A 26,391-nucleotide genomic window follows, 5' to 3' on the forward strand; every position below is an offset into this window, starting at 1 on the left:
TCATCACAAACTGTGGCAAGTTCTTGGTGGTATGGGGATACCAAGTCATCTTGTCTGCCTCCTGAGGAATCTGTATAACGACCAAGTAGCAATGGTAAGAACAGACCACGGATCAACGGACTGGTTTAAGATTGGGAAAGGAGTACGGCAGGGTTGTATACGCTCACCCTACCTATTCAACCTGTACGCAGAACACATCATGCGACGTGCTGGGCTTGATGAAGCCAAGGCTGGAGTTAAAATCGCTGGAAGAAACATTAACAATCTCCGATATGCAGATGATACCACTCTGATGGCTGAAAGCGAGGAGGAGCTAAGGAACCTCATGATGAAGGTGAAAGAAGAAAGTGCAAAAGCTGGGTTGCAGTTAAACCTCAAAAAAACCAAGATTATGGCAACCAGCTTGATTGATAACTGGCAAATAGAGGGAGAAAACGTGGAGGCAGTGACAGACTTTGTCTTTCTAGGCGCAAGATTACTGCAGATGCTGACTGCAGCCAGGAAATCAGAAGACGTTTACTTCTTGGGAGGACAGCAATGACAAATCTTGATAAAATTGTTAAGAGCAGAGACATCACACTGACAACAAAGGTCCGCATAGTGAAAGCAGTGGTATTCCCCGTAGTAACCTATGGCTGCGAGAGCTGGGCCATAAGGAAGGCTGAGCGAAGGAAGATAGACGCTTTTGAACTGTGGTGCTGGAGGAAAATTCTGAGAGTGCCTTGGACTGCAAGAAGATCAAACCAGTCCATTCTCCAGGAAATAAAGCCAGACTGCTCAAGAGGGAATGATATTAAAGGCAAAACTGAAGTACTTTGGCCACATCATGAGAAGACAGGATACCCTGGAGAAGATGGTGATGCTAGGGAAAGTGGAAGGCAAAAGGAAGAGGGGCCGACCAAGGGCAAGGTGGATGGATGATATTCTGGAGGTGACGGACTCGACCTTGGGGGAGCTGGGGGTGACGACGGCCAACAGGAAGCTCTGGCGTGGGCTGGTCCATGAAGTCACGAAGAGTCGGAAGCGACTGACTGAATAAACAACTACAACAAAAATTTTTGTATTTGGTGAAAGCTGTAACATGATACATTCCCATGAAGGCAGGCAGAACTATACCCCATCTTTCCATTTAAAAATGCCCAAGGCAGCTTACAATGAATATTAAAACAATTAAACATAAGAGAATAAAGTTTAATTTTTTTCACCAAAAAAAATGGGGACAGGAGATATAAGTGAAATTTAAAAATCCCATTCTCCAAAGAGTCAATAAAACAATCCTAGATTTAGCAGGCCAAATGCTTGCTGGAAAAGAAAGGTGTTCGCGCGATGGTGGAAAAACCATCAGAGGGAGTGAGGTGGACTACCCTAAACAGAGTTTCCAAGCCTAGGCATGGCTGCATCCACACCAAATGTACCTCAGATATTGGCAAGATGCGAAGAAAAGCCTCTCCTATTTATTTTAATGAGCGGGCAGGTTCATATGAGAGGAGACAGTCCTTAAGGCACCCTGGTCCTAAGCTATTTAAAGGTAATCACTACCACTTTGAATTGGGCCTAGAAACAGACTGGAAACCAGAGAAGCTCTTGCAAAAGGGGGAGTCGCATGTTATCAATAATCAATTCTGCTCTGCAAAATTTTAATGTTAGTCCAGGGGACGACAGACCTCAAGTTTTTTGGGATCTACTTTGTTTTTAACTAGGACACAGATCTACTGACTGAAGGCAGGTGCCTTCAGTACTCATTTTGAGTACTAGAACTGAACTGAGCTCACAGTCCTTCCTCACATTTTGCTGCAGTTGTTTTGTTGTTCCCACTGTTGAACCACTGGGAGTGAGGAATCACCCAGAGATCTATCAGAAGATCCCAAACTACCTTCCGCCCACCTCTGCTCTCATCAGCCAGCATATTCATGTAGGTTTTTAATTGCTTAAGTCCAAGGAAAGAAGTTACAATGAAGGACCAGCCCCAGCAGCCAGTAGGAAAAGACATATCCCAGAATACACTTGGTGAGTGTGGTGCTCTGTCTCCAGTAGCTCAGGAGTGCCAGCACAGGGTTTCCATCCCTGCTCCAATTAGGAGAGTTGCTTAATAAGTGTTTCTCAGAGTGCAGTGCTCCATGCTGTGAAGATGGACTTCCATTCTGCAGCAATATTTCATTGTCATAAAGCAAATGAGCAGAGAACCAATAAAGGACTGGAGAGGAGGAACCCAAAAATCTGGTAATGACCTGTTTAAAAGAAATGTAAAGCAAGAGTTACCTTCCTATCCATGTGCCTGAGACCTTTCAAAACAATTTCAAGATATGTAACACTCTCCACTAAAATTTCAGTAAGCACATAATGCAAACATAGTAGGAAACGAAAGGTTCCTCCTGTGCAAACACCGAGTCATTGCTGACTCCTAGAGGGACACTGCTTTTGCTGGCGTTTTCATGGCAGACTGTAGCGGGGTGGTTTGCCATTGCCTTCCCCAGTCGTGACTACCTTTCCCCCAGCAAGCTGGGTACTCATTTTACCGACCTCGGAAGGATGGAAGGCTGAGTCGACTTGAGCCAGCTACCTGGGACCCATCTTCTGCTGGGATCGAACTCAGGTTGTGCGGAGAGTTTCAGTTGCAATACTGCCACCTACCACTCTGCGCCACACGAGGCTCTTGAAAACAGTACAGACATACAAATCAGGGCTGGGTCAGCCACAGAATGCAGGTTTTCTGTTCTACCCAGAAATGGGCTAGATATAGCCCCCTCAATTTTCAATGTATATAATTACATACCACTTTCTGCATGTTTTCCAGTGGATGCTACATGTCAGTGGTTTAGTATACTGCCTTGTCAATTTGCAGTCACAGTTTTTAATCCTGCTCTCAGCAGTTAAAGCTGCTTTCTTTCATTTTTTTAAAGACCTGGTGTAGAATAGTAGTTAAGAGTATCTGCTATGAGTCCAGCAATCCTCAATTTAAATTGCAACTCAGCTATTAGCTAATCACGTAAGCTACTCTCAGCCTCAGCGCCTCAGTCCCTGTCAAATTTTAGAGTGTAAGTTCCTTGGGGGCAGGACTCGGTCTTCTTGCTCATTTAATTCTATAAAAAGTACCATATAAATTCATGGCACTACATAAACAACAAATAATAATAAATTATTCCCATCACCCATCTGTAAAATAGAGTAATAACTTACCTTGATGGGTTATTTTGAGGACAAACAGTAAACACATTTTGTACATGGATACTGTAATTTATATAACAAAATACAGTCAATTGTAGGGTGGAAGGCAATACAAAAGTCATTTGAAAGAAACCGCTGCAGGGGAAAACTGACAGGTGATATGGGAGAACTAGAAGGTGTAGGAAGATAAGCTGCAGATTACATAATTAAAAAACCTCAAGTGTTTTTATTGCAAGCACAGCTGGGCAGTCAACAGCAAGTTTGGATGACTGAGAAATTGCCCATTATTGGAGGCTCAAAAGGGGGTGGCCCATAAATTACCAAATGTATTATGATTTCAATGAATTATTATTGACATAATAAACTTGTTAGCGTTTAAGGTACTACATAACTGTTATTTTTGCTGAAACAGAACAACAAGGCCAACCTCTCTGAAAGTTATCACTGGATGCGTGACCAAGAATATACCAACATTCCCCTTGCAGCTGCATACTGAAGATCAATAGAGATGAGCAAGCTGTCTTTCAGGGAACCTGGTCTGCTGTTTTTTTATCTTCTCGCTAAGGAATCACTGACCCGGTTTGGAAGTAACAGCAATTTGTGGGGCTTTACCCACAAATTGACAAAATCTAGGGGGAGCAAGGGAACTTGCTGTCACTGGTGCATTCATCACTTTAGCTTTCAATTAACAACCTACCATTGCCCTGTTTGTAGATTGTTAGCATGGCATCCAAACCTGAACACTCTGGGTTGTTTAGGGGTTAAACAACCCAGAATTAACCCAATAACAAACCATGGGTTTATATGCTATGTAATAGAATATGCTTCTATTAATGCAGCCTAAAACAGCATTTGCCTTTTTTGCAGCCACATCACATTGTTGGCTCATATTCAGCTTGTGATCGACAACAATTCCAAGATCCTTCTCGCTTGTAGTGTTGTTGAGCCACGTATCCCCCATCTTGTAACTGTGCATTTGGTTTCTTTTTCCTAGGTGCAGAACTTGGTATTTATCCCTATTAAATTTCATTCTGTTGTTTTCTGCCCAGCACTCCAGTCTATCAAGATCACTTTGAATTTTGTTTTTGTCTTCCAAAGACAGTTGAACAACCCATGGGTTGTCGTTACGTGCAAACTGACCCTGTTTCCTGCTCTTGGAAATGCCCTACTTTTAGCAAGTTTCCTGATACAATGTTTACTGTGTCAACTCTGTTGGATGTTTGAAACTCTGCTTCCACTACGTGCCTTTCAGCATGGATCTTCCACCATACCTCTGAGAAGCTGACCACCAGGTTCAGAGAAGGATCCCAGGAGACGCCTCTGAGTAAGGCTTTGCTATGCAAACACATGGTAACATTTGCTGCCAATGATCTACAGGAATTCCCTACTTCCTCTTTCTTGGAACTTTCTCCCTCTTAAGTAACCTTGAATCACTTCCAGGGAATAGTGGATAGCCACTGAGACTTGTCATCTTTGAAGAACTCTCTCCAGCTAAGAGAGGGCAAGATATAAATTATCCCAATAAAAGCTCTCTTCTGGGATCCAGCCAGCTGCATTCAGCTCACTGAGCAACAGGTACTTTGGAAACACCATCCCTCAGGTATAGGATTTATGTCAAAAAGATACATAGGGGGCATGTTTACTCAGAAACAAATCCCAATCCCTAAAACTGCAATTGCATCCACACTAACCCAGGAGAAAGCCCTGCTGAACTCACTGGATTTGCTTCCGAGTAAATATGCACAGGATCAGGCTGCACATCTAATGAGAAGCATTTATCCCTCTCTAAAGGGTGTATTAGTTACAGCTGTGGGTCCACACCAAGAACACCCACACATTTTAGATACATGGACAATCTTCTACTACAGATCAAGTTCAGGGGGAGTCTGTTTTTTTCTGCTATGAAGCAGAAGACAAATTCACACAGCACTGATTGGCCTTTATGTCAAAGCCAGCTCCTCCCACACCATTTCAGAGAGGACTTTAAAGCATTTATAAAGTATGCCCCCGCCCTAAAAAAACTCAAAAAGGCGAAGTGCCAAATATCTGAGTAGATAACCATACAAGAGTTTGAAAAGCCAGAACAAAGTGGACAATCTAAAGCACTTGGGGATGGGGGATCCACTGTCAGTTCAGAGTCAGGTATGTGTGCCCTTTGAGAATGAAAGGGGCTGGGATCAGAGCTTACCCTGCAGCAAAGGAGCCCACTCCTGTTTCCACGTACATCTCTACATGGCCCCGCCCAATGCCAGCATGCTCATCCAGCTGCTTACTGAAAGCAGGGGAATCCACCATTTCCACAGGGCAACCTGGTCCTTCACCCAGGTCCATTGCCATTCTTAGAGATACAAGGTCCTCTCTGCCACACAGTTCAAATTTCAGCTGCTATTACTAAAATATTGTTGCTCTCATTGGCAAGAGTGAACAATTATTTTTATTTCACAAGAGACTTTTACATATTTGAACGTAATAATCACTTACTCCTTGTTTCTCCAGGCTAAGTGTTTCTAGTTCCTTTTTAAATTATTTCTGTTGCTAGTTAACCCAAACTTAGACTAACTGCTCAGGGGCAGAGCACATAAGAACATAGGAGGCTGACTTATACTGGGTTAGACTAGCCCCGTATGGTCTACTCTGATTGGCAGCAACACCCCCAAGGTTCCATGCAGAGGTATTTTTCGTCACTCATTACCTGATCCTTTTTTTACCTGGAGATGTCAGGGATTGAACCCTGGACCTTCTGCATGAGAAGCATGTACTCAGTCACAATCTATGGTCTCTAACATATGCTAGTATACATGCTTAGTATATGTGGCACCTCAGGCTTTATCTCCAATTAAAGGACGTCAGGTTAACAGAGCTGGGAAAGCTTGAAGTCTCGTGACTTCCCACATTACATTTTTTAGGTGCATACATAAAATCTCGTAGATGTGCACCTTTAAAAAATGTCGAGCATGAATGAAATAAGTATAAATGGGTACTGCCCTTGGTTAGAAGCTGGGAATGGCTGCAACTCCCTGCTCAGTGTTTGGCACTCCATAGTGTGGCCCTTAGGAGCAGATGATCTGCTATATAGCACCTGGCTGGCAGCACCAGATCATCTGCTCCTAAGGGCCACACTATGGAGTGCCAAACACTGAGCAGGGAGTTGCCATTAAGCTGCCATCACTATTTGCCCTTCCCCCTGAAAGAATCTGCCAGACTCACCTGTACATGCATGCAAAAAGTCCCAAACGCCAACAGAGCTGTTGCATGGACCATGTAAACAAATACACCAGGAGAGGAAAAACCAACAGATGGCTTGCCAGAGTCTTCTCCTTGCATTCCTCCAGTCTTTCTCCTCAGCAGGCCGAGCGTTAGGCAGTGCCAAGGGTTCGCAGCGATGTACCAACAGGCTGCCCACAAGCCCAGCACAACAGCAGGCGCAGCTAGTAGGAAGTTGGGGATCTGTTTGAGCTCAAAGTACCGGAGGAAGCCGACATTCCAGTAAGCATCTTGAATATAGGTGTAGAGCACAGGAAGGTCCCAGGAGCACCATGGGGGTTTCCCATCATTTGAGGTGACTACACGATACCCCTTATTCACAGCCAGCTGCAACAGGGGCTCTGGCACAGCATGTTCTAGGCTCACACTGGGATTGCAGAATCTAATGTAGGCATAGAACTGAAACAGAGTAAACGGTAGGAAAACAGGGGCAGCCATGACCACCAGGGAAGCTGCCCCGTTTAGGAAGTGACCTAAGCTCTGCAGCGGCTTTACCCCAGTTCCAGTCCTTGCCTGGCATTGGGAGGCAAAATGTTTTGTCTGGGAATAGAGGAGGAAACCAGCATTGATTAGCCCATTGGAGCGCACACCAGCGGCTAAAGAAAAGAGGAGGATGCTGGCCCAATGTTGCTCTTTCTCTAGCTGCCACATGGCACCAAACACTAGGACAGCAAACATGCTTTCTGAATAAGCAGCTGCCATAAAGACATTAGCGGGGGTGAGGCAGAAGAGGATGGCCGACAGGAAGGCCCTCTTGCGGCACTGAAGGACCACACAGCTGAGCTCATACAGAATCCAAGATGCCAAGACGGAGAAGAGGCCATTGAGCAGAGCTGCAGAAAGGAGCAGGCGGCTCCGGAGACACAGGAAGCCTCGCAAGGGCCACAGGGCCGTTTCTGCTGCCACTCGCAGGCTCAGGGGAAACAGGGGGAAGAAGGCACAGTTGTGCTCATACACGTAGCCATGCTCGGCTATGAATAAGAAGTGCTCGGCATCCCACCGTGACAGGCCTCCCAGGAGCCATTCCAAGAGCCTGTCGCAGAACCCAGACGCGGACAATCGGGGTGGAGAGAAGGCATCTGCCGCATGATCAGGGATCAGGAGGTTGAAAAGGGCCTGGGTGGGGGAGAAGAAAATGACAACTAAGCTAAGATCTTGTTCCTCGCCCTCCCCAAAACAAGATGGAAGATGTGAAAGTGATTCTTTCATCACATGCTGCAATAAGCAGGAACGTAATGCAACATGGAGCAGCACATTACGCGATGTATCATATCTGGCAGCGTTTCTCAAACTGGTGGCCTCCAGATGTGCTGGACTACAATCCACATCATCCTCAGCCAGCCAACCCTTAAAAGGAGGCTGAGGTAGAGACATGTCATCTCCTTTCATTCTGGTGGCTTTTGGACCTGCTGACAGCTGGATGCTATCCTGGTAGGCTCATAGTTGGGTATGTATAAGGACAGGCTAGCTAGTTTTGTTATTTTGCTTGGGAACGCATATAAAGGCTCTCTGTGTATCCTGGTTTCCTTTTCTAAGTATTTCAGCTTTGTACAATCTACCACCTCCAATTCTCCTTTTCCCTCCATCCCTTTCCCTATAATAAACATTTATCCAACTCCAAGTTGGTGTGATCCTTTCTGAGCAACCTCAGTGCTAATGTCAGTGCCTCTTGGCCAGCGAAGGTGGCAACCGAGTATTCTTGGGGACTTGAGGCCAGGTTTGGCCTGTCCTACCTTGCAGGGACGTTGGGACTAATTCCAGCATTCCTTCACATTAAGCTTTTAGAATTGGGGAAAAAACATGCAAAAGCCAGGAAATCACCTAACAATCAGTGGTCAGGGGAAAGGGGATATGACCATCTGGGGAATTCTGGAGGGCCAGACTGAGACCTCAGGTGGGCCAGATTTGGCCTGTGGGCTTGAGATTCGACACCCCTGCTCTATAGTTGAGGCAGGCATCCCTGGAGTTTTGGCACCCTAAGCAGTTGCCTAGTGTGCCTCTATGATTGCACTGGCTCTGGCTATTGAAAGATGGCCCCGGCTATTGAAAGATGGCCCCAATCCCTGTGGCATGTACTTGTAGGTGTTATACCCAGCTTTTTGGGTGATTAACCACGGAGATACTGTTTTTAGAGGAATCTCTGGCCTTTAAGGGGCAGAGGAGAAATAGGGCAAAATCAGCAATAGGGGAACTCTTTTCTTTTGCCACTGATACCATCTTCTTATTGCCCTCTAGTCCTGCTCAGTGGGACTGCAAATACGATGAATAAGGCTCAGATAAGGGGGAGAGGTTAGGCATATATTATCTTGTAATCCTTACAACAAACCAGCAAGGCATGACTGAATTATTATCCCCATATTGCAGATGTGTGGCCGAGGCTGAGATAGTCACTCATCTAAGGCCACCTCGTGAGTTCATGGCAGAGGTAACATTCAGACCAATGACTTCCAGTTCATAGTTCAGTGGCTTAGCCAGTATTACTAGCCTTCCTCAACATGGTGCCCTCCAGATGTATTGGACAATGGCCATGCTGGCTGGGAATTATGAGAGATGCAGTCCAAAGCATCTGGACAGCACCAGGTACACTGCCCCAGCTCTCCCATATACTGAGGCTAAGGTGCTCTGGAAAAGCTAACCGAAGAGCAGTCCTTTGAGTCTGCTGTGTACAGCTGGTTAATCACCTGGTATAAAGAAGAGTATGCCAAAGGCTGCAATTTTTAAACTGTGCCAAGATCATCTGCCAAAAATAAAATAAAATAAATCAACGCACTGAGCAGACATACAACTCAAAATGTCAAACCATGGGGGTTTCCTTTGTGAAATCAAACTGATCATATGTTGGAACAAAAAATGGAGAGCTGTTGCATCCAATGAAATTAAACCCAACAAAGGCAGTTGTGTTTTTATAACAAAACCCATTCTTGGTGGCAATGACTGTTTGGCTGGCCAGAGGGTACAATTCCTCTCGCCTTGCAGCAGCTGACTCATATCCAAGCAGAGCTACGAAGGACCAAAAGGAGTTCTCCTGATGGCAGCCTAGCTGACATCAGTGGGTGGTGTCCAGCACAGTGCCCAGCATTAGAACCCACCTTAGAACTATAAGTAGGTCCCCTGTAGTGGCTGTCATGAGGGAAGTCCAAAGTCTCTTCTACTTGCCTCACTGAGGCTACAATCCTACACAAATCTCCCTGGGAGTAAACCCCACTGAATACAATGGGACCTATTTCCAAGTAAACACACTGTAAATAAGCTATACACTTTGGCCAGCTTATTGTGAGATTTGCCTGTTGCTGATTTTGCCCTATTTCACCTGACACAGGAATGTGGGAAGCTGCCTTCGATCAGGTCAGACTATTCATCCATCTAGCTCAGTATTGCCTATTCTGGCTGGTAGCGGCTCTCCAGGGTCTCAGGAAGAGAAGGGTCTTTCCCATCTCTTGCTACCTGATCCTGTTATCAGGAGATGCCAGGGATTGAACCTGGGACCTTCCACATACAAAGCAGGTGCTCTGCCACAGTGTTATGGGCCCCCCGTCCCCTTACATATATGCCTAAAATTACAAATAAATACATAAATCACTGGCCCAGGAAAACCACCTTGGACTAACTACAAGGGCCCTAAAGCAATCCAAACACCCAAACTATCATGGAGGGAGGGAGGGCACAACAGACACAAGAAAGATTTATGCAGAGTATGGAGGAAGTGGAGAGGGAGTCAACCAATGACATTGGGACTGGCAGGTGCTTTGGGGCAGACACTCTTCACACAATACGCAATTAAGTTGTGGAACTCACCGCTACAAGAGGTGGCGGTGGCCACTGGCTCGGGTGGCTTTAGAAGAGGATTAGGCAAATTCAAGGAGGAGGAGGAGGACTGTCAGCAACTATTAGCCATGATGGTTCTATATGGAACCTCCAGCTTCAGGGGCAATTCGCCACTGAATACCATTGCTGGGGGGGAACAGCAGGGGAGGGCTATTATCTTCCTGTCCTGCTGGCATGCTTTCTAGAGGCACCTGGTTGGCCACTATGGGAAATGGGATGCTGGACTAGTTGGGCTTTTACTCTGATCCATCAGGCCTCTTCTTAAGCCTTTGAGATGGGCCAGTGCAAGAGCCCCTTCCTTTATCTCCTGCTTCCAGACTAGCCTCCTGTAGGTCTTAATGCAAACTCCCTCTCCGTCTTTCCTCTTGTCCACTCTTACTGAAAATAATCCTTAGCAATGATTTACCTTGCCTCTGATTTACTCTGGTTTTCTCATCCCAAACTGGTATGAATTCCTGACACCTGTTTGGCCCATTTGCTTTAGCCTGGACCTAAGCTCACAGGCTCCATTCCAGCTTCGGACTGAGATACCTCCAAACCCTTGTAACTAAGCCTTGATACTAGACTCATTTTTACACTGCTAATGATGCAGGATAGCTGGCTTTCTTGCTGCTATCACAGCAGGCAAATTAGGAGCTACATTTCCTGCACTGAGCAGGGGGTTGGACTCGATGGCCTTGTAGGCCCCTTCCAACCCTACTATTCTATGATTCCCTCTGGCCTAAAGGCAGCATTTCTGGTTCAGGGCTTGGATTCAGTCAAGAGTTTATGAGAAAAACTGGTATACATCTTTGGCAAAATGTGCAGGATGCCCCCTTTTCAGGGCCTCCCTTGCTGTGGTGGTGAAAATATGTTAAACATAAATGTCAAATGTCTGTTAAGTAGAGAAATAGCTCATGGAGCAAGTTTCGTGTTCCTCCAGAGACCAGAAGCAGCTGGAAAAAAATCCTGCCGGCATGTGGAATGCAAAGCCACCACTGCTTTCCTTCAGAGAGTTTGCATGGAATCTGATCCCCAGAACTGAATATGGGTTACTGAGAATCTCTAATTTAGTTTGTGTTGTTTTAAGTTTGTGGTCCTCATGATAACTGAAGAAACACATCTGAAAGTATGTATACCATAATTCCCAAACTATTGCGAGGGGGCACGCTTCCATGCTGAAACAAAACAATTAAAGCCCTCTGTGCATCCCAACCACCCTTTCACAGAAGAGGCTTCTTGCTGCATCTCTGCATTATTCACTGCTCCAGTTTTGCCTCCTTTTAATCAGCATCTTGGAAGATAGAAAGCTGCCTTATACAGAGTCAGATCATTGGTCCATCTAGCCCAGTATTGTCAACAACACTGACTGGCAGCAACTCTCCCAGGTTTCAGGCAGGAGTTTTTCCTGGCCTACTTGGAGATGCCAGGGATTAAACCTGGGACGTTCTTCATGCAAAGCATGTGCTTCACCATTGAGCGATGGCCCCTCCCCTAAGCTAGAGCTCCTCCTCTGAGCTACAGCCTGTTTGGCTGTACATAATTCTTCCCCATCTCTGCATTTGGAAAATTCAGTAACTCCTGATACAGAGATGCAGCAGAATTCCCTATTCACAAAGGAGGCTGCCTATCACACATCTGCATGAGTTGGTGCTCTGGACTTGCCTCTTTCTATTGAGAATTACTCCTCATGCAGAAACAATGGCTGTGGGCTCCACGGAAGCCAAGCCATTTTTACTCATTTATTTTCTACAAGTAAACCTTTTTGGATGTGTTAAGAAATGAAGCCTGCCTCGGGTATCCAGGGTTTGGAAAACTCTGACCATTTCTTAGATAGTGGCCTATGAAATGGTCAGGTGCCAGGGATCACGAAATGGGGATACTGGCAGCAGGATACCTATTCCCTGCTGTCACTGAGGTAACTATCAAGAAGGAGCTTCCAAATTGATCTCTGCTGTGCTGCGGCGCCTTGAAATGGTCACAGATGGTACTAGGCTTTTCTTAGCCCAGCCTAACCGCATGATCTGGGGAACCAATTGGGGCCTACCTGGCCCCACATAAGTGTTGTTCCGGCTTGTCTGTGAGCAAAGACATCTGTGAGTCTGCTAAACTGCCTTGTCTTTAGCCTCCTCCAGAACCTGACCTCCAGCCAGTCTTAAGACCACCCACACCACCTGCCTTTGACCCTTGGATTCTTTTTGGCCTGCTCCATATCCAGACCAATGGTCTGGATGAATCACACTATTGGTCCTTGACCTTGCTGAACACTGGCATAAATATTCCAGTGTTCAAGAAGCAGATCACCTGTACTTTGTATGGTTATTCACTACACCCTCAGGATCTCCAGACTGTTATCCTCTGTCTGGGGAAAAAATGTGTATGCCCAGCTCAGGAGCACACATTTATCAACCAAGGTCATGCAAAATAAGAACGTTTATTTGTTTCATAGTTTAAGTTAATGACAGGACTTGAATTTTCTTAGCCCAGAATTGGCATATTTTTGATGCACAGCAGAAGGTCATTCACATGCTGCATTCATATGTATTTTTCTGAAGTCAACCAAACTGGGAAAGCCCACCTTTACTTCATCAGGAGTTTAAAACTAGACTTGAAAACTGAGTGCTCTCAATGTGATTTGTCCTCTTTGGATAGAATCTATAATACTCCATGCCACAGTACAGTATGAACAAATACAGTCAGGGCCAGAAATATTGGAACAAGGATATCTGTTTTGGCAGCTGGCCTCTGTACACCACCACATTGAAGTTCAAAGGAAACACACCCAGATGGGAGTGAAGTCAGGACTTTCAGCTGTAATTCAAGGGGTTCAACAAAAGTGGGGCACTAACCATTCAGGAAGTACAGCCAGTGGCATGCACACACCCCCATCGTTGGTGGCGCATAAGTAATGGAACAAACCAACATCATTTCAAACTTAAGGATCGCCTTTAATACCTGGAGGAAAATCCTTTGCAGTCAATGACTGCCTGAAGTCTGGAACCCATGGACATGACCAAATGCTGAGTTTCCTCCCTCAAGATGCTTTGCCAGGCCTTTACTGCAGCTGCCTTCAGCTGCTGCTTGTTTCTGAGTCTTTCTGCCTTCAGACTTGTCTTCAATAACTGAAAAGCATGCTCTGTTGGGTTGAGATCAGGTAACTGACTTGGCCGAACAACTGAAGAACATCCCGCTTCTTTGCCTTGAGAAACTCTTGGGCAGCTTTTGCTGTATGTTTTGGGTCATTACCCATCTGCAATATGAAGCAGCATCCTATCAGTTTGGTAGCATTCGGCTGAATCTGAGCAGAAGGTATAGCCCTATACACTTCAGAATTCATCCTGCTGCTTTTATCAGCAGTCAGGTCATCAATAAACACCAGTGACCCGGTTCCATTGGCAGCCATACATGCCCATGCCATAACACTGCCCCCACCATGTCTGATAGATGATGTGGTATGCTTTGGATCAGAAGCTGTTCCTTTCCTTCTCCATACTTTTCTCTTCCCATCATTCTGGTACAAGTTAATATTGGTTTCATCAGTCCAAAGAATCTTATTCCAGAACTGGGCAGGCTTTTTAGGTGTTTGCTGGCAAAGGCTAATCTGGCCTGTCTGTTCTTGAACATTACCAGTGGTTTGCACCTTGTTGTGAAACCTCTGTATTTACATTCATAAAGCCGTCTCTTGACTGTAGATGTTGACAATGACATGCCTACCTCCTCAAGAGCATTCTTGACCTGCCTAGATGTTGTGAAAGGGTTCCTCTTCACCATGAGCAGAGTTCTGCGGTCATCCACTTTAGTTGTCTTCCATGGTCTGCCAGGCCTTTTGCCGTTGCTGAGCTTGCCAGTTAATTCCTTCTTTTTCAGGATGTTCCAAACTGTTGTATTGGCCACTCCCGATGATCTTGCTATCTCTCTGATGGGTTTATTTTGTTTCCTCAGCCTAATGATGGCCTCCTTCACTCACATGGACACCTCTTTGGACCTCATGCTGGGAGTTCCAGTGAACAGCTACCAAATGCAAATGTCACACTCAGAACCACCTCCAGGCCTTTTATCTGCTTGATTGGTCATGGGGTGCCCAGGAAACAGGCCACACCTGGCCATGCAGCTGCTTGTCAGCCATTCGTTCCATTACTTATGAGCCATGGGGGGGGGGGGTGTATGCCACTGGCTGTACTTCCTGAATGGTTAGTGCCCCACTTTTGTCGAACCCCTTGAATTACAGCTGAAAGTCCTGACTTCACTCCCATCTGGATGTGTTTCCTTTCAACTTCAATGTGTTGGCGTACAGAGGCCAATTGCCAAAACAGTTATCCTTGTTCCAATATTTCTGGCCCTGACTGTAAAAACATGAATTGGAAGATTACTTGATCAAAATGGGTATGTTCCCCTTGAGGAGAATCTTTACCATGTCCAGATTTCATAATGACTACTTCTGTACTGGATAGTAAATTATCTATTTGATTGTACTCTCTCATAAGAACCTGCCTCATACCAGGTCATGCAATTTAAGAAGGTAAGAAGAGCCACGCTGAATCAGACCAAAGGCCTTTCCACTCCAGTACCCTGTGCTCACGGTGACCAACCAAATGCCCATGTGAAGCACACAAGCAGAACATGAGGGTAAGAACATCTTCCCACTCATGCTCCCCAACAAGTGGTATTCAGAAGCATGGTGCCTCTGATCCTGAAGGTAGTATATAGCCATTATGACTAATAGCCATTGATAGCCTTCTCCTCCGTGAATTTGTCTAATCTCCCTTTAAAGCCATCTAAGTTGGTGGCTATCGCCATATCTTGTGGAAGACATTCCATTAACTACACGCTGTGCTAAAAAGCACTTCTTTTTGTCTGTCCTGAATCTCCCCCCGCCCTCTCCTCCCCAATTCAGCGCCACTGGCCTTTCTTTTACAGCCTGCATACACTGGGTTGCCATTTTCAATGAGCTACCCACCACAACCCCAAGATCTCTTTCGAAACCAGTCACTGCCAGCTCAGACCCCAACAGCACATACATTAAGTTATTGTTGATTTATTTATTTGTACCCCCACCCCTTTACCAAAAATTGGCACTCAAGTTAGGATTCCCCCTCCCCATTGTGCATCGCTACACACTTATTGACATTGAACTCCACTTGCCATTTTAATCCCTGTTCACTCAGTTTAGAAAGATCCTTTTGGAGCCCTTCAGAATCCACTTTTTAATTTTTAGAACCCTGAATGATTTTGGTATATTAAGGGAGCAATCCTATGGCCGCTAGTCAGTGGCTAGACGGCCATAGGATACGTCGGTTCCCTGGGAACGTCCCCCTGAACCCTCACGTTGCCATGCAGGCAGCTCGGAATGGCCCCACGCTCTGCGCTCGGAAGAGGAACACAGAGCAACGAAAACAGGGTGTTCCAGGGTGGGGAAGGCAGAAATGCCAGTACGACACATCCTATGTGTCGTCCGGCAGCCACTTCCCCCGCTCCACCTTCCCATGGCTAAACAGCCGAAATTGACTGTCTAGCTGCAAAAGCAGGGCGGCTGAAGCGCGGAGGAAACAATTCCCTCCGCACTTCTCCTGTTCTGCATTGGATAGGCAGTAACCTCCGAGTTCAGAGACGGCCGCCTATCCTGATAGGATTGCGCCCTAAAAGAACTAGGCCGGCTCACTGCTCACCTCTAATTCCAGTTCATTTACAAACTAGTTAAAAAGCACCAGTCCTTGGGAGATCACAGATCCTTGGGAGACCATCCTTCTTACATCCATCTATCCCAGTATCGTCTACTCTGGTGGTCAACAGCTCTCCACAGTCTTCCCTTTCATCTGCTATCTGACCCTTTAAACTGGAGGTGCCAGGGAGTTAAGCCCAAGAACTTCTACAGACAAGGCACGTACACTATCATGGAGCTATGGCCCTTCTCAGTGCATGGCAGATAATTTTCTTTCTGAAATGTTGAAATCAAATAAGGTGAACCTGATTTTTTTAATGCCAATTATGGGCTGATGTGAGCTGGGCACAAAGGAATTATATTTCAGTAACTGTAATCATCTGCGCCTGGTGTTTGGGACTTGCCTGGAGGAGCAGTGTGACGGCTCTGCAAAGTACGGCAAACCAAACCACCTCTTGGCAACGAGGGTCCTTTCCATTCCTCAGCAGCATCCAGACCCGGAAGGCCATCAAATGGGTCACTATTCCCTTCCGTGCAGTGAATTCTATTGGGCAGTTTCAAAACCTGAAATCAGATCACAAGGTTGTGCCATGTTTGTAAATGACAAGCAAAAAACGATTCTAACGCTCACTCACCAAAATAAGAGAGCTGGTGAGGTGCAGTGGTCAGAGTGTTGGACTAGGACTGAAGAGACCCCAATTCAAATCTGCTCTCAGCCATAAAGTTCAGTGGGTGACTCTGGACTCAGCTTAACATACCCCACAAGACTGTTGTGAGGATAAAACGGGAGGGAGAACCATGTCTTCTCCTTTGAGCTCTTTTGGAGGAGAGGCTGGATATGAATGTATTGAACAAACTGTGGACTACACTACTTTAGACTGTAGGCAGAGCGTCGTATTACATGTAAAGGTACTTCCCCATGTAAAAGTGGTTCCTGCACGTAGTATCCATAAGCCAGTGGCCAGTGTGGTACAGTGGTTAGAGTAAGGGACCCCAAGTGTAGATGCACCCCCAGACATCTTTCTTGGTGCCTGCCAAGGTGCCCTACCCATCTCATCTTTTAAAAAAATTAACACATTTTGCTGTAAAATAGGTTTCTGTTGGTATTGAAAACTATGGTTTCAAACAGTTGTTTAGTGCGTTGGGGCTCAGACCCCACTCTGCCTTGTACTTAGCTGTTTGGGAAAACTACATGTCCTTTGCCATACCTCCCATGGCAACTATTTTGTGGTGGTGCCCAGGACAGTGTCCCAAATTGCCAAATGTGCCCATGGTCAAAAAAAGGCTGCTTACCCCTGGGCCAGAGTGTTGGAATGGGAGAGAGAATGAGGTACACCACCTTGAGCTCCTTGGAGAAAAGGCAGATTGTAAGTATAATAAAGGGAATAAATGTACAGCCTTGGGTCTCAAACTAGTCTGTGAAGAGATTAATTATTGGTTGTGAAATGACTACCTCATGTTGGGGAAATGTAGCCATAAAAATGGGGCTGCCCCGTCTTCCTTCCCCTTGCCTCAGCTCCTCCCTCTCTCCATTGTTTGGGACCCTCACCTTTGTCCGAGGTTCCCCAGGTCTTGCCCAGTTACTTGGCTATATTTCACTGTAATGCCTGTGGCTCACTTCTGTATGCCCACATTCATCCCTAAGCTGTTCCTTCTAGGCCTGAAACACATCAGTCTTTATTCCTCTCCTCAGTGCGAGGGGCACTGGTTGCTAGGCATGCAAGCAGGTCTAAGGGGAGGGTGGGGGATGAAATAATAGGTACTGGTGTCTAAACATGATCTGGCCCTCATCTACAAGGATCCCCAAGGGGTGTGTGCAGTGTGCCTCTGTGTGTAGACTGCAGAGACACAGAGCACTGCCCTCACTTCCCGGGGTTGTTGCACTATACAAGCCCTCCCACCAAACACATCCTACCCATCATAATGGAAAGAGGGCAGAAACTTGTTGTGAATATGGGAGAAAGAGAGCACCTCCATATGACCTTGTGGAGGATGCAGAATATCTAGAGTTGCCCCATTGACAACAGAAGGCACACCCTCTCGAAACGGTAACTAGAACCTCCCAGCCTGTTATCAAAGAATACTGAGTAGGCTTGCCTTTGCACGGTATGTACAACCAAGCATTTCTCTGCAGTTGATGCTCTGAAAGAGAGAGAAAATCATTGTTTTAAAAACAAAATGAAACAAAACCTCATGCAAATTTAAGCCTAGCAAATGCCTCTTGTTTTCTAGCCAGCTCACTGGTTTCAAGAACAAACTACCCCCATTCTTTCTACCCAGTTTTTATTCCCTCCTGTTAACAAGAGCCTGGAAAACTATAAGCCAAATGACGGGTTTTTCAAAATCCTTTAAAATGGAAATATGAAATGGCTTTAAAGCCCTGCACTGCAAACAGGCTTCACCAGAGGGCAGTAGGCATTCACTGTGCTGGTACCTCTCCACACCTTGTACTGCTGTGGCCATCAAATTATAGGTATAATATAGGATTCCTAGATAAAATCCATGGCAATGTATACACTGTTATAAAGCAATGATTTAAGTACATACAGTATGCCTGTAGATTAAAATAGGGATACTCCAGAGTAAAAACAACTCAGGATTCAGGCCTCAGCAAACTTCTGCTAATATAATTTACATTATCCTCTCCCCACCCCCATTTCTTTCGAGTCAGAGAAATTAAGAAAAACGTAGTTTGTTTCCCCTCAATTTCTAGCCACTTTCATTTCCTCAGTACAAAGCAGTCCCCCACCTTCTTTTTTTCATACAGCCTCTGCAGAAAAGGTTATTTGTTTAAAAGTGTTTCCCAATTCAAATATATACGCACTATGTTTAAATGGAAATATTTTTTACTGGTCCGAAGTTAAGGTTTGTTAAAGCAAAACAAAAAAGAACTACTCAAAGATTTGTCTACAATTTGGGAGGCAAGTTACTTTTCCTCAAGGCTTTTGGGTTAGGTTAAGGACCCTGCTGTGCTTTCATAAAGGCTGGTTTGACTGCGGGTTTGCAGATCTATATGGGTTCTTAAATATATCTACCTATCTATCTGATTTAGGTTGTGTCATTGGTTTTTTGTTTTGCTTTTATGCATTTACTACGACTGCTTTGGGTGCCCTAAAGCGCAGTAAGACAAGATATTAATTTAAAAAGATAGTATTGACATCTTCATTGGAGGCACGGCTCTGGGCGCCAGTCCCATTGGAGGCGAGGTAGGTGGCTACTAGGGAGAGGGTCTTCAGCTGTGGAATTCTCTTCCTCATCCATTAATCTGGCATCAAATTTGATTGGCTCTTAGGCTCCAGGTAAAACCTGCTTTGTTTTTCCAGGGTTTAATGGTCTCTAGCGTGATCCTGGGTTTACTACTGCGTTTAACTGTTCTTGGTTATGTTTCACTGTGTTGGTTATTGATATTTTTATTATATATTACTTCAAATTGTCTTGTAAGCTACCTTGAGAATTGAAGATGGAAAGGTGGGATAAAAACATTTAAAATGAATAAAATCAGAATAGAACAAAGCCAAAACATCACTCTTATATTTCCAAATTCTGAGCTATTCATTAGATCCTCCTGGGCTCTAGGTGCTTAACAATGCTATATATACCTACTCAGAAGACGTAATGAGTTCAATTAGACTTACTCTCATGTAAATTAGGATAGCATTGCAGCTTAAAGCAGGGTTCAGAATAGCTTAGAGAATCACATACAATAGCATGGCCTAATTCTCAATTTTCTTGCACTGATTTTTTTTTAGACTTTGTAATTATATACTTATATTTATTTAAACAATATCCCTCCATAAATGGAAGAATTCCTTCTCCCTGCTTTGGAACTAGTGAAAAATAGCTTTGTCTTATTTAGTTCCAGGATGCTGTTAAATTCTCACTGTGATATATAATGATAAGGTTTGAAGCAGAGATGTCATCCAGCCAATAAATCCTGACAGACATATAATGTCACTGATCCTATTGCCCCAAATTAAGCATCCTAATGCTTAAGGACTTGTCAGCATCCTAATATTGCTAAACTAAGGATGTGCCATACCTGCTTCAACCTCCCTGCTACATCCTCTTTGGGTACAATTCAACAACCATCTCTGACAACACTTGATTACACTCTGAGTGTAATCTCTCAGATTGACCATTATCTTCTTTTGCTATTGTTTACCACTTATTTTGTGCGTGTGTGGGGCGGGTGTGCGTGTGTTAAGCCTGTTTCTCGGCAGTGCCCCCAGACACACCTCTTTTGTATCTATATTGTACTTTTAATTTACAAAGTGCTTAACGTCCTATTATTCCCATTTTACAGATGGAGAACTGAGGCCAAAAGTAATTTTCCCAAAGCACACACAGTGGCTGTGAACCAAAGAACCAGCACTACTATGGCCTCCCAGAGCCAATTTTTATACCCTGTTATAAAGAACACAAGAGCAACTGCACAACATACTGGTGGTTAGCTAAATCTGAATACAGTCACTCTCAACTATCAGGAAAAGGCTGCCATCTGACTATCACTCAGCCAGGCAGCTGCCCATAGTGTCTGCTATACTTACACATAATGAAACAGGGCCAGGGAGCCTCCAGTGTTGGACTGATATTAATTCAGATGGCTGGTGGCCAAATGAGAGCAGGGGGCAGGGGTAACTACTGCCAAACTGTGGAATATTTTAGCTTCATGACTGTTTGCCAAAGGGGGCTCACCCTGGTATGCTGTTGAATGCAAATTAGTGATAAAACATGGGAAAGAGACTGCCTATCTATCTGTCCTGTCTAGGCTAAAGACATCAAATCCAATTGAGTGGATTCAAAGAGTGGATTCACACGACTAAGCCAGAGTTTATCCACCACCATAAGGAGACTTCTTCCTGGTCTCTCATGCGGCTACTTATGTGGATACTCAAAGCATTCTTTTTTCTTTTCTTTTTTTAAGGAAGCGCTTTGTGCTACCAAAAGCAATAGTTTATCTAGTTCTGCTTACACCAAGTGGAAGACATGTATTAACAGATTCAAGCAGAGGCCCTTCCTAAGTATGGGGCCCAAGATCTTTTAATGGAGCACCTGGGACCTGATATATAAAATACAAGCACTTCACCTCTGAACTATAACTCATGTGTGGAAACATGAGAACGCTGGCGACCATTATGGACTAAGGTTAAAGGCTGAGGACCATTACATCTTCAAAGACAAAATGCAAACAGTAGAGAAGAGGTATTTTAAGAGTTGACAGAAGAAACTAAAATCCTCCCCTATCCTCAAATATCAAAGTTGCTTCATTGGCTCATTGCATTTTGCATCAACTTCTACTCCTCTCTATTAAAGCTCCCACTGTTCCAGACTGTGTATCTTCCTTTGATTCCCCTTACACCCACTCTTCTCATCCCCCCTCCCCGCATCCACAGAAGCTCACCCACCATCACTTCCGCCCTGGCCTCATGTATCATGTGCTTCCTCCATGCTGCCCCCTAGGCTTGGAACAGCCTCTATTCACTGTTGTTTCCCCACCTCACCCCCTTTGCAGTTCCTCACAAAAAACCAGTTCTTTAGCAAAGCCTTTCTTGAACAACCAACTTACCTGTATTTTCACCACTAAGTATGGTGACAGATTAACATTTTAAGAGTGGCAAAAGTAGCTTGATGGTGCCATCACTGCCCTGCAAAGAAATTTACATTTTTTTCTCTTTCTGGGACAGACACTGAAAAATCAATGGATCTGAAGGTTTTCAGGAAGGTTCAATTTGAACCAAGGAAAAGCTATCTATGGTAGGTGGCTTTTGGCTAGTGCCCATAACATCACCAACACCCAGCTAACCCAATTCCCCATGGTAGCTTTGCAACTGTTTTTAAAATATTTGTGATATAAATTATTAAGGAGAAAGGTGAACCTTAATACTTATATGTTTTGCTTCCAAATATTTTTAGAAAGGTACATGGGGCAATTTGTAAAAGGGTAGGTGGGGCAGGACATACCTAATTCAATTGATAGGATTGATAAAGTTGTGCCCTTGGTGATCGGAAGCCCCTGAACTCGGAGGCGTCCAATCATCCAGTGTAGGAGAAGAGGAGCAGCGGAGGCAATCTTTGCCTCCTTGTCCTTCCACCCTGCAGATTTTGCTAGACAGGCTTTTTAGCCCATCTAGTGAGTGCACTTCAGAGGGGGAGGGAAGGAGGCTGGAAGAGGCTCAGGATAAATTGTATCCTGGACTCTCTGGTCCCCTCCCCTCCTCCTGGAACACCACCTTTCTCCCTCCTCCAAACCCACTTTTCCAACCTTGGAGGGCAGCCCGCGTGGTTCTTTCTGCACCAGCTGGAAGGGGGCGGGGGAGGAGGGTCAGATCTTCCACTCCCCCTTCCGAGATCAATGATGTCTTCAACCTCAGAAGGGGGCATCCGAACAATCCTATGGTCCCTGGGACACTTGCCCAGGGTCCATAGGATTGCTCTCTCCATGTTTTACTTACTGGTATCTATTCCTGCAACACAAACTGTGATATTGGATTTATACTGTAGGTGAAAGAGCTACTGTGACCACCTCCAGAATGCTCCATCTGTGTTCACCCTAATCTTCCCCAACTGCTTCTCCGCTATTCATTTCTAAATCCTCAACATTCCATCCCTGCATTTTATATTGAAATGTAGATTGTGAGATACATGAGCAGAGACTATGCCACTTTCGCACTGTGCCTGGAACAATATTGGCATGAATAAGTATTAGACAGCAGCAGTTAAAAAAAATGGGTCCAAATCAAAGATAAGCCAACTGTTTTCCTGTGAAGATGGAATACAAAAAAGACTATCTTTGGAGGGAGGAAAGGGGGACTAACATTCCAGTAAAAGGCATTGCCTTACTTATTTTTTTTCTCTGTTTGATCCAGCCAAGCAACTACTGTCTATGGGGAAAAGGCACAACAATGCAGACTTGGGAAAAGCACACAGAAAAAAATAGGTTTTGAAATGACATAGAATGGGAAAGCCTAGAGGGAAAAGTCCAGAGTAGAGACTAATGTGGCAATGTTTCATTAAAAACTACATACGTTGAAGACCTGCTATTTTAGTCACCAGAGAGAGTTCTATGACAACTGACTTGCCATGTACAATAAGCCTTATCTGCCATATTTATGCCAATGTCTGATTTTAAAAAAGAGTATCTGCAAACATTCAGAAGGTCTGCAGTGAACACATAGCACGTAACCACAGATTCTAGTCTTCCTTTTACACTTCAGAGATGCAAGCATACATATAAGTGCCAAGCAATTAATTATTGCATAACGTGACTCAATTGTGTGATGGGACACACATCTCATTAAAGGGATACCCCATGCCGCCCAAAACAAATTACTCTCAGTTGGGATGCGGCAGCCTGGCCCTATATGTGTTTACTCAGAGGTAAGTCCCAGTGAGCTCAGAGTAGCTTATCTCTAGTAAGCCTGCATTGGATTGTAGCCACAGGCCAGCTAGCTTTCTAGCCTACAAAGTGAAAGGCACCATTCTACTGTAGGAACAGGACAAGTTACTAAAAAGAGAGGTACTACAGCAATTTGTTCAGGCCTAGGCACCCCTAGTTAAAAGGGCCTCAAGTGATGAGAAAGACCCCTGCCTGAGATCCTGGAGAACAGCTGCCATTCACATGACACAATTCTGGGCTATATGGATTGCTATTGAGGGGTAAAACATGTACTTTATCTATACGATGTCCCAGATTCAATCCCTGGCATATCTTAAAAGAATCTCGAGGAAGGCTGCAAAACACTTTCACCTGAGACTTTGGGAGAGCTACTGCTGCTAGTCAGAATACATAGTGCTAGACTGGATGGACAAAGGCTCTGATTAAAAACAAATGAACACAGGAAGCTGCCATATATCAGGTCAGACTATTTGTCCATCTGGTCAAGCACCACCTCTTCTCAAGGTCTCAGAGAGGGGACTTTCCCATCATCTGCTACTTGATCCTTTCTAACCACAGATGCCAGGGACTGAACCTGGGACTTTCTGCATGCAAATCATGCACTCGTTATCACTGAGCTATGGCCCCTCCTTGCCTTCATGTGTATTTGCTACTTAGCTCCTCCTTTTCTCCAAGAAGCTCTGGACAGCAGCATACATGTCATCCAATCCTTATAATACGGGTTAGGCTGAGACAAGGCAAACTGGCAAAACTCGCACAACGAACTTCATAGCTGAACAGGGATTTGAACCTGCTTGGGCCATGAAGCTCGCAGGGTGACTTTGGGTCAGCCACTTTCTCTCAGTTGAACCCACCCCACAAGGTTGTTGTGAAGATGAAGGGGGTAGCCCCCTTTCCACATCCTGAGCTCTTGGGAGGAAAGGTGGGATAACCTTGGTCCGAGCCTCCAACTATTACACCACACACCTAGTTACTCCTCGGCTATGAAAAGGGGCCAGGGGTAGGAGAGCAGCGGCGTGGGGATGAGCACTGGAGAGGAAGGGAGGTGCGTGGGTGGGCCTCACTCTGCGGGCGGGAAGAAGGTAGCCCATAGGACAGGCGGCAGCCAATGGGATGCGCCCTTGTAGGAAGGCGCTAATGGGGCGAGCCGGTCCGGGGAGGGCCTGGCAGTCAGCCCCCTCTCCCACTCCCCGTCACTGACGACAGCCCCAACGCCTCCTCCTTCACCCCGCACCTGAGCGCTCAGCGCAGGGACTTAACCGCTCCGGCTCCCTCTCGCACCACAGCCTCTGCTTGTCCCATTTCCGGCCCGCGGCGAACGACTTCCGTTGGCAAAGGGCCCTTGGCGCCTGCGCAGTAACGCGAAGCAGCCGCCCTTCCGGCATTCGAACGCCGACGGGATCATAGACACGGCGGCGTGGAAGGAGACAGAGAGGCTCGACTGCGTCCGTCCCCACTCATGACCGCCGCTCTAGCCTCTCCGCCTTTCTGTCCGCTCCCTCCCCGACGCCGCTTTCCTGTCAGAGCGCCCCGGCGTCCCGCTGTCGCGCTGCGAGGGGAGGCGGGAGAGGAGGCCCGTGAGGCTCGCCCTGAGGGGAGGCGATGGAGCGGTGAGGGCTGGGGAGGCGGACGCGGGCTGCCGCCTGCTCTGCGGGTTTTGCCCGGGCGACGGGGGCTGCCTCTGCCTTTGTCCCCCTCAGGCTGTCATTCCGTCGCCTCTTCTCCCGAGCACGGCGGGGCCCCCTGCCCCTCACTGTCTCCGGGGCCTTGTCTCGGCCGGGCTCGTCTCTCACTTCTCCACACATTTTTCTCCCCCCCCCCCAAAAAAAAAAAAAATCGGTCTCGGGAGCAATGGGAAGGGCGCACGGGGGGCTGAGGAAGTGAGAACGAAGCTGAGAAAGAAGCCGGCAGAAAAGGGGGGCGGGGGTAAGTTGAGAAAGACGCGCGAGGTGGAGAAGCATAAGGGGGGGAAAGCCAGAATAGGGAGGGGGGGGGAGCCAGCGAGAGAGAGAGAGAAAGACAGACAGACAGACATAAAAGCAGCCAGAGAGAGCCAGTGAGACCGGGGAAACGGCCAGAGAGAGAGAGATAAAACCAGAGAAAACAGCCACAGAAAAAGAAAGCACATGTAAAAGTTCTCTCACACACCTGCACATAGAAAAAAGGGGGGGTGCTCCCAAAGTTTTGTGGTTGGCCGTGCCCCCCACGGCCATTTGTGGTGGTAGCCAGGACGCTTGTGAAATGTCAAACGTGCCCATGGCCCTAAAAAGGCTGTCTACCCCCTGGCTTTAGTATCATCATAGAGTGACTTGTATCCAGAACTTCCAGCTGGAGGGTTTAAACTGATAATAAATAATGCCTACGGTTATACATTAGAAGCTGCTGTTGGCCATGGTTCTCTCCTGTTTGGACGCAAGAGTGACATTGGACTACACCTTGGCACCTCTGTGGTGAAAATCCTATATGGTTATTTGCACTGGGGGGAGGGGAAGAAAATGTCAGTGTTAGACCAGAAGTTACTTTAAGGGCTGTTATTTTGTCGGGGCTGGGAGGAGTTTTTGGTAATTACACCACCGCCCACGCTTTGAAAGGGACAGAAAAAGGACCTCATGGAGAGGACTCAGCCCGTGGGCAGGGGGTGAGGTGACTTCTTTGCTAAGGGCAGCACAGGTGGGTGCTGCAAAGACCCCCCAGCACCAGGCAGTGTCTGAATCCCTTGTAGTGAAGGGTGGGGCTGCCATAGGCAGAACATGGCTCCGTCTTCCTCCCACACTTCAATAAATGAACTTGCAGTTTCCTTGCAAGGAATACCTCTCCCTGCCCTGTTTTATGTCCTATGATGACCTGCCTCTTGTTATTGTCTTCTCAAGAAATTGTCATATCCACAGGTAATATTTTGTCTCTAGAAACTGCCTCAAAAGTGAGGTATACCCATATCTATATCCATACACAACCTTCACTTTTGTACAGGTGGAATACTGTTGCTCTTTAGGTTTTCTGAACAGATGTGTATGCCTGTATATCTGGATGCATCATTTATGTGTGTGTGTGTGTGTGTGTAAGACAGGAAAGCTCAGAAAGCAACTCTCCTGCAGCCAATCGC

General features: G+C 45.9%; 1 protein-coding gene across 3 annotated transcripts; it reads right to left on the reverse strand.

Annotated features, from left to right (window-relative positions):
- Positions 1–1,043: 1,043 nt before the first annotated feature.
- PIGV (phosphatidylinositol glycan anchor biosynthesis class V) lies at positions 1,044–24,604 on the reverse strand. 3 transcript variants are annotated; one of them, XM_084815786.1, is made up of 6 exons: positions 24,523–24,604; positions 21,459–21,532; positions 17,990–18,034; positions 16,297–16,456; positions 6,373–7,545; positions 1,044–2,228 (listed from the first exon to the last, which is right to left on the reverse strand). In XM_084815786.1, the coding sequence occupies exons 4-6, from the start codon at positions 16,399–16,401 to the stop codon at positions 1,929–1,931; spliced, it is 1,578 nt and encodes a 525-aa protein (XP_084671912.1). In that variant the 5' UTR covers positions 16,402–16,456; positions 17,990–18,034; positions 21,459–21,532; positions 24,523–24,604; the 3' UTR covers positions 1,044–1,928. The 3 variants fall into 3 exon arrangements, with proteins under 3 accessions (XP_084671912.1, XP_084671910.1, XP_084671909.1); XM_084815784.1 differs by having other exon boundaries at positions 21,459–21,537; XM_084815783.1 differs by lacking the exon at positions 21,459–21,532.
- Between the last annotated feature and the right edge of the window lie 1,787 nt (positions 24,605–26,391).

Source organism: Heloderma suspectum, chromosome 10 (genome assembly GCF_057233095.1).
Source record: "Heloderma suspectum isolate Gila_16-S chromosome 10, 16-S_ref, whole genome shotgun sequence".
In the NCBI taxonomy this organism is placed as follows: domain Eukaryota; kingdom Metazoa; phylum Chordata; class Lepidosauria; order Squamata; family Helodermatidae; genus Heloderma; species Heloderma suspectum.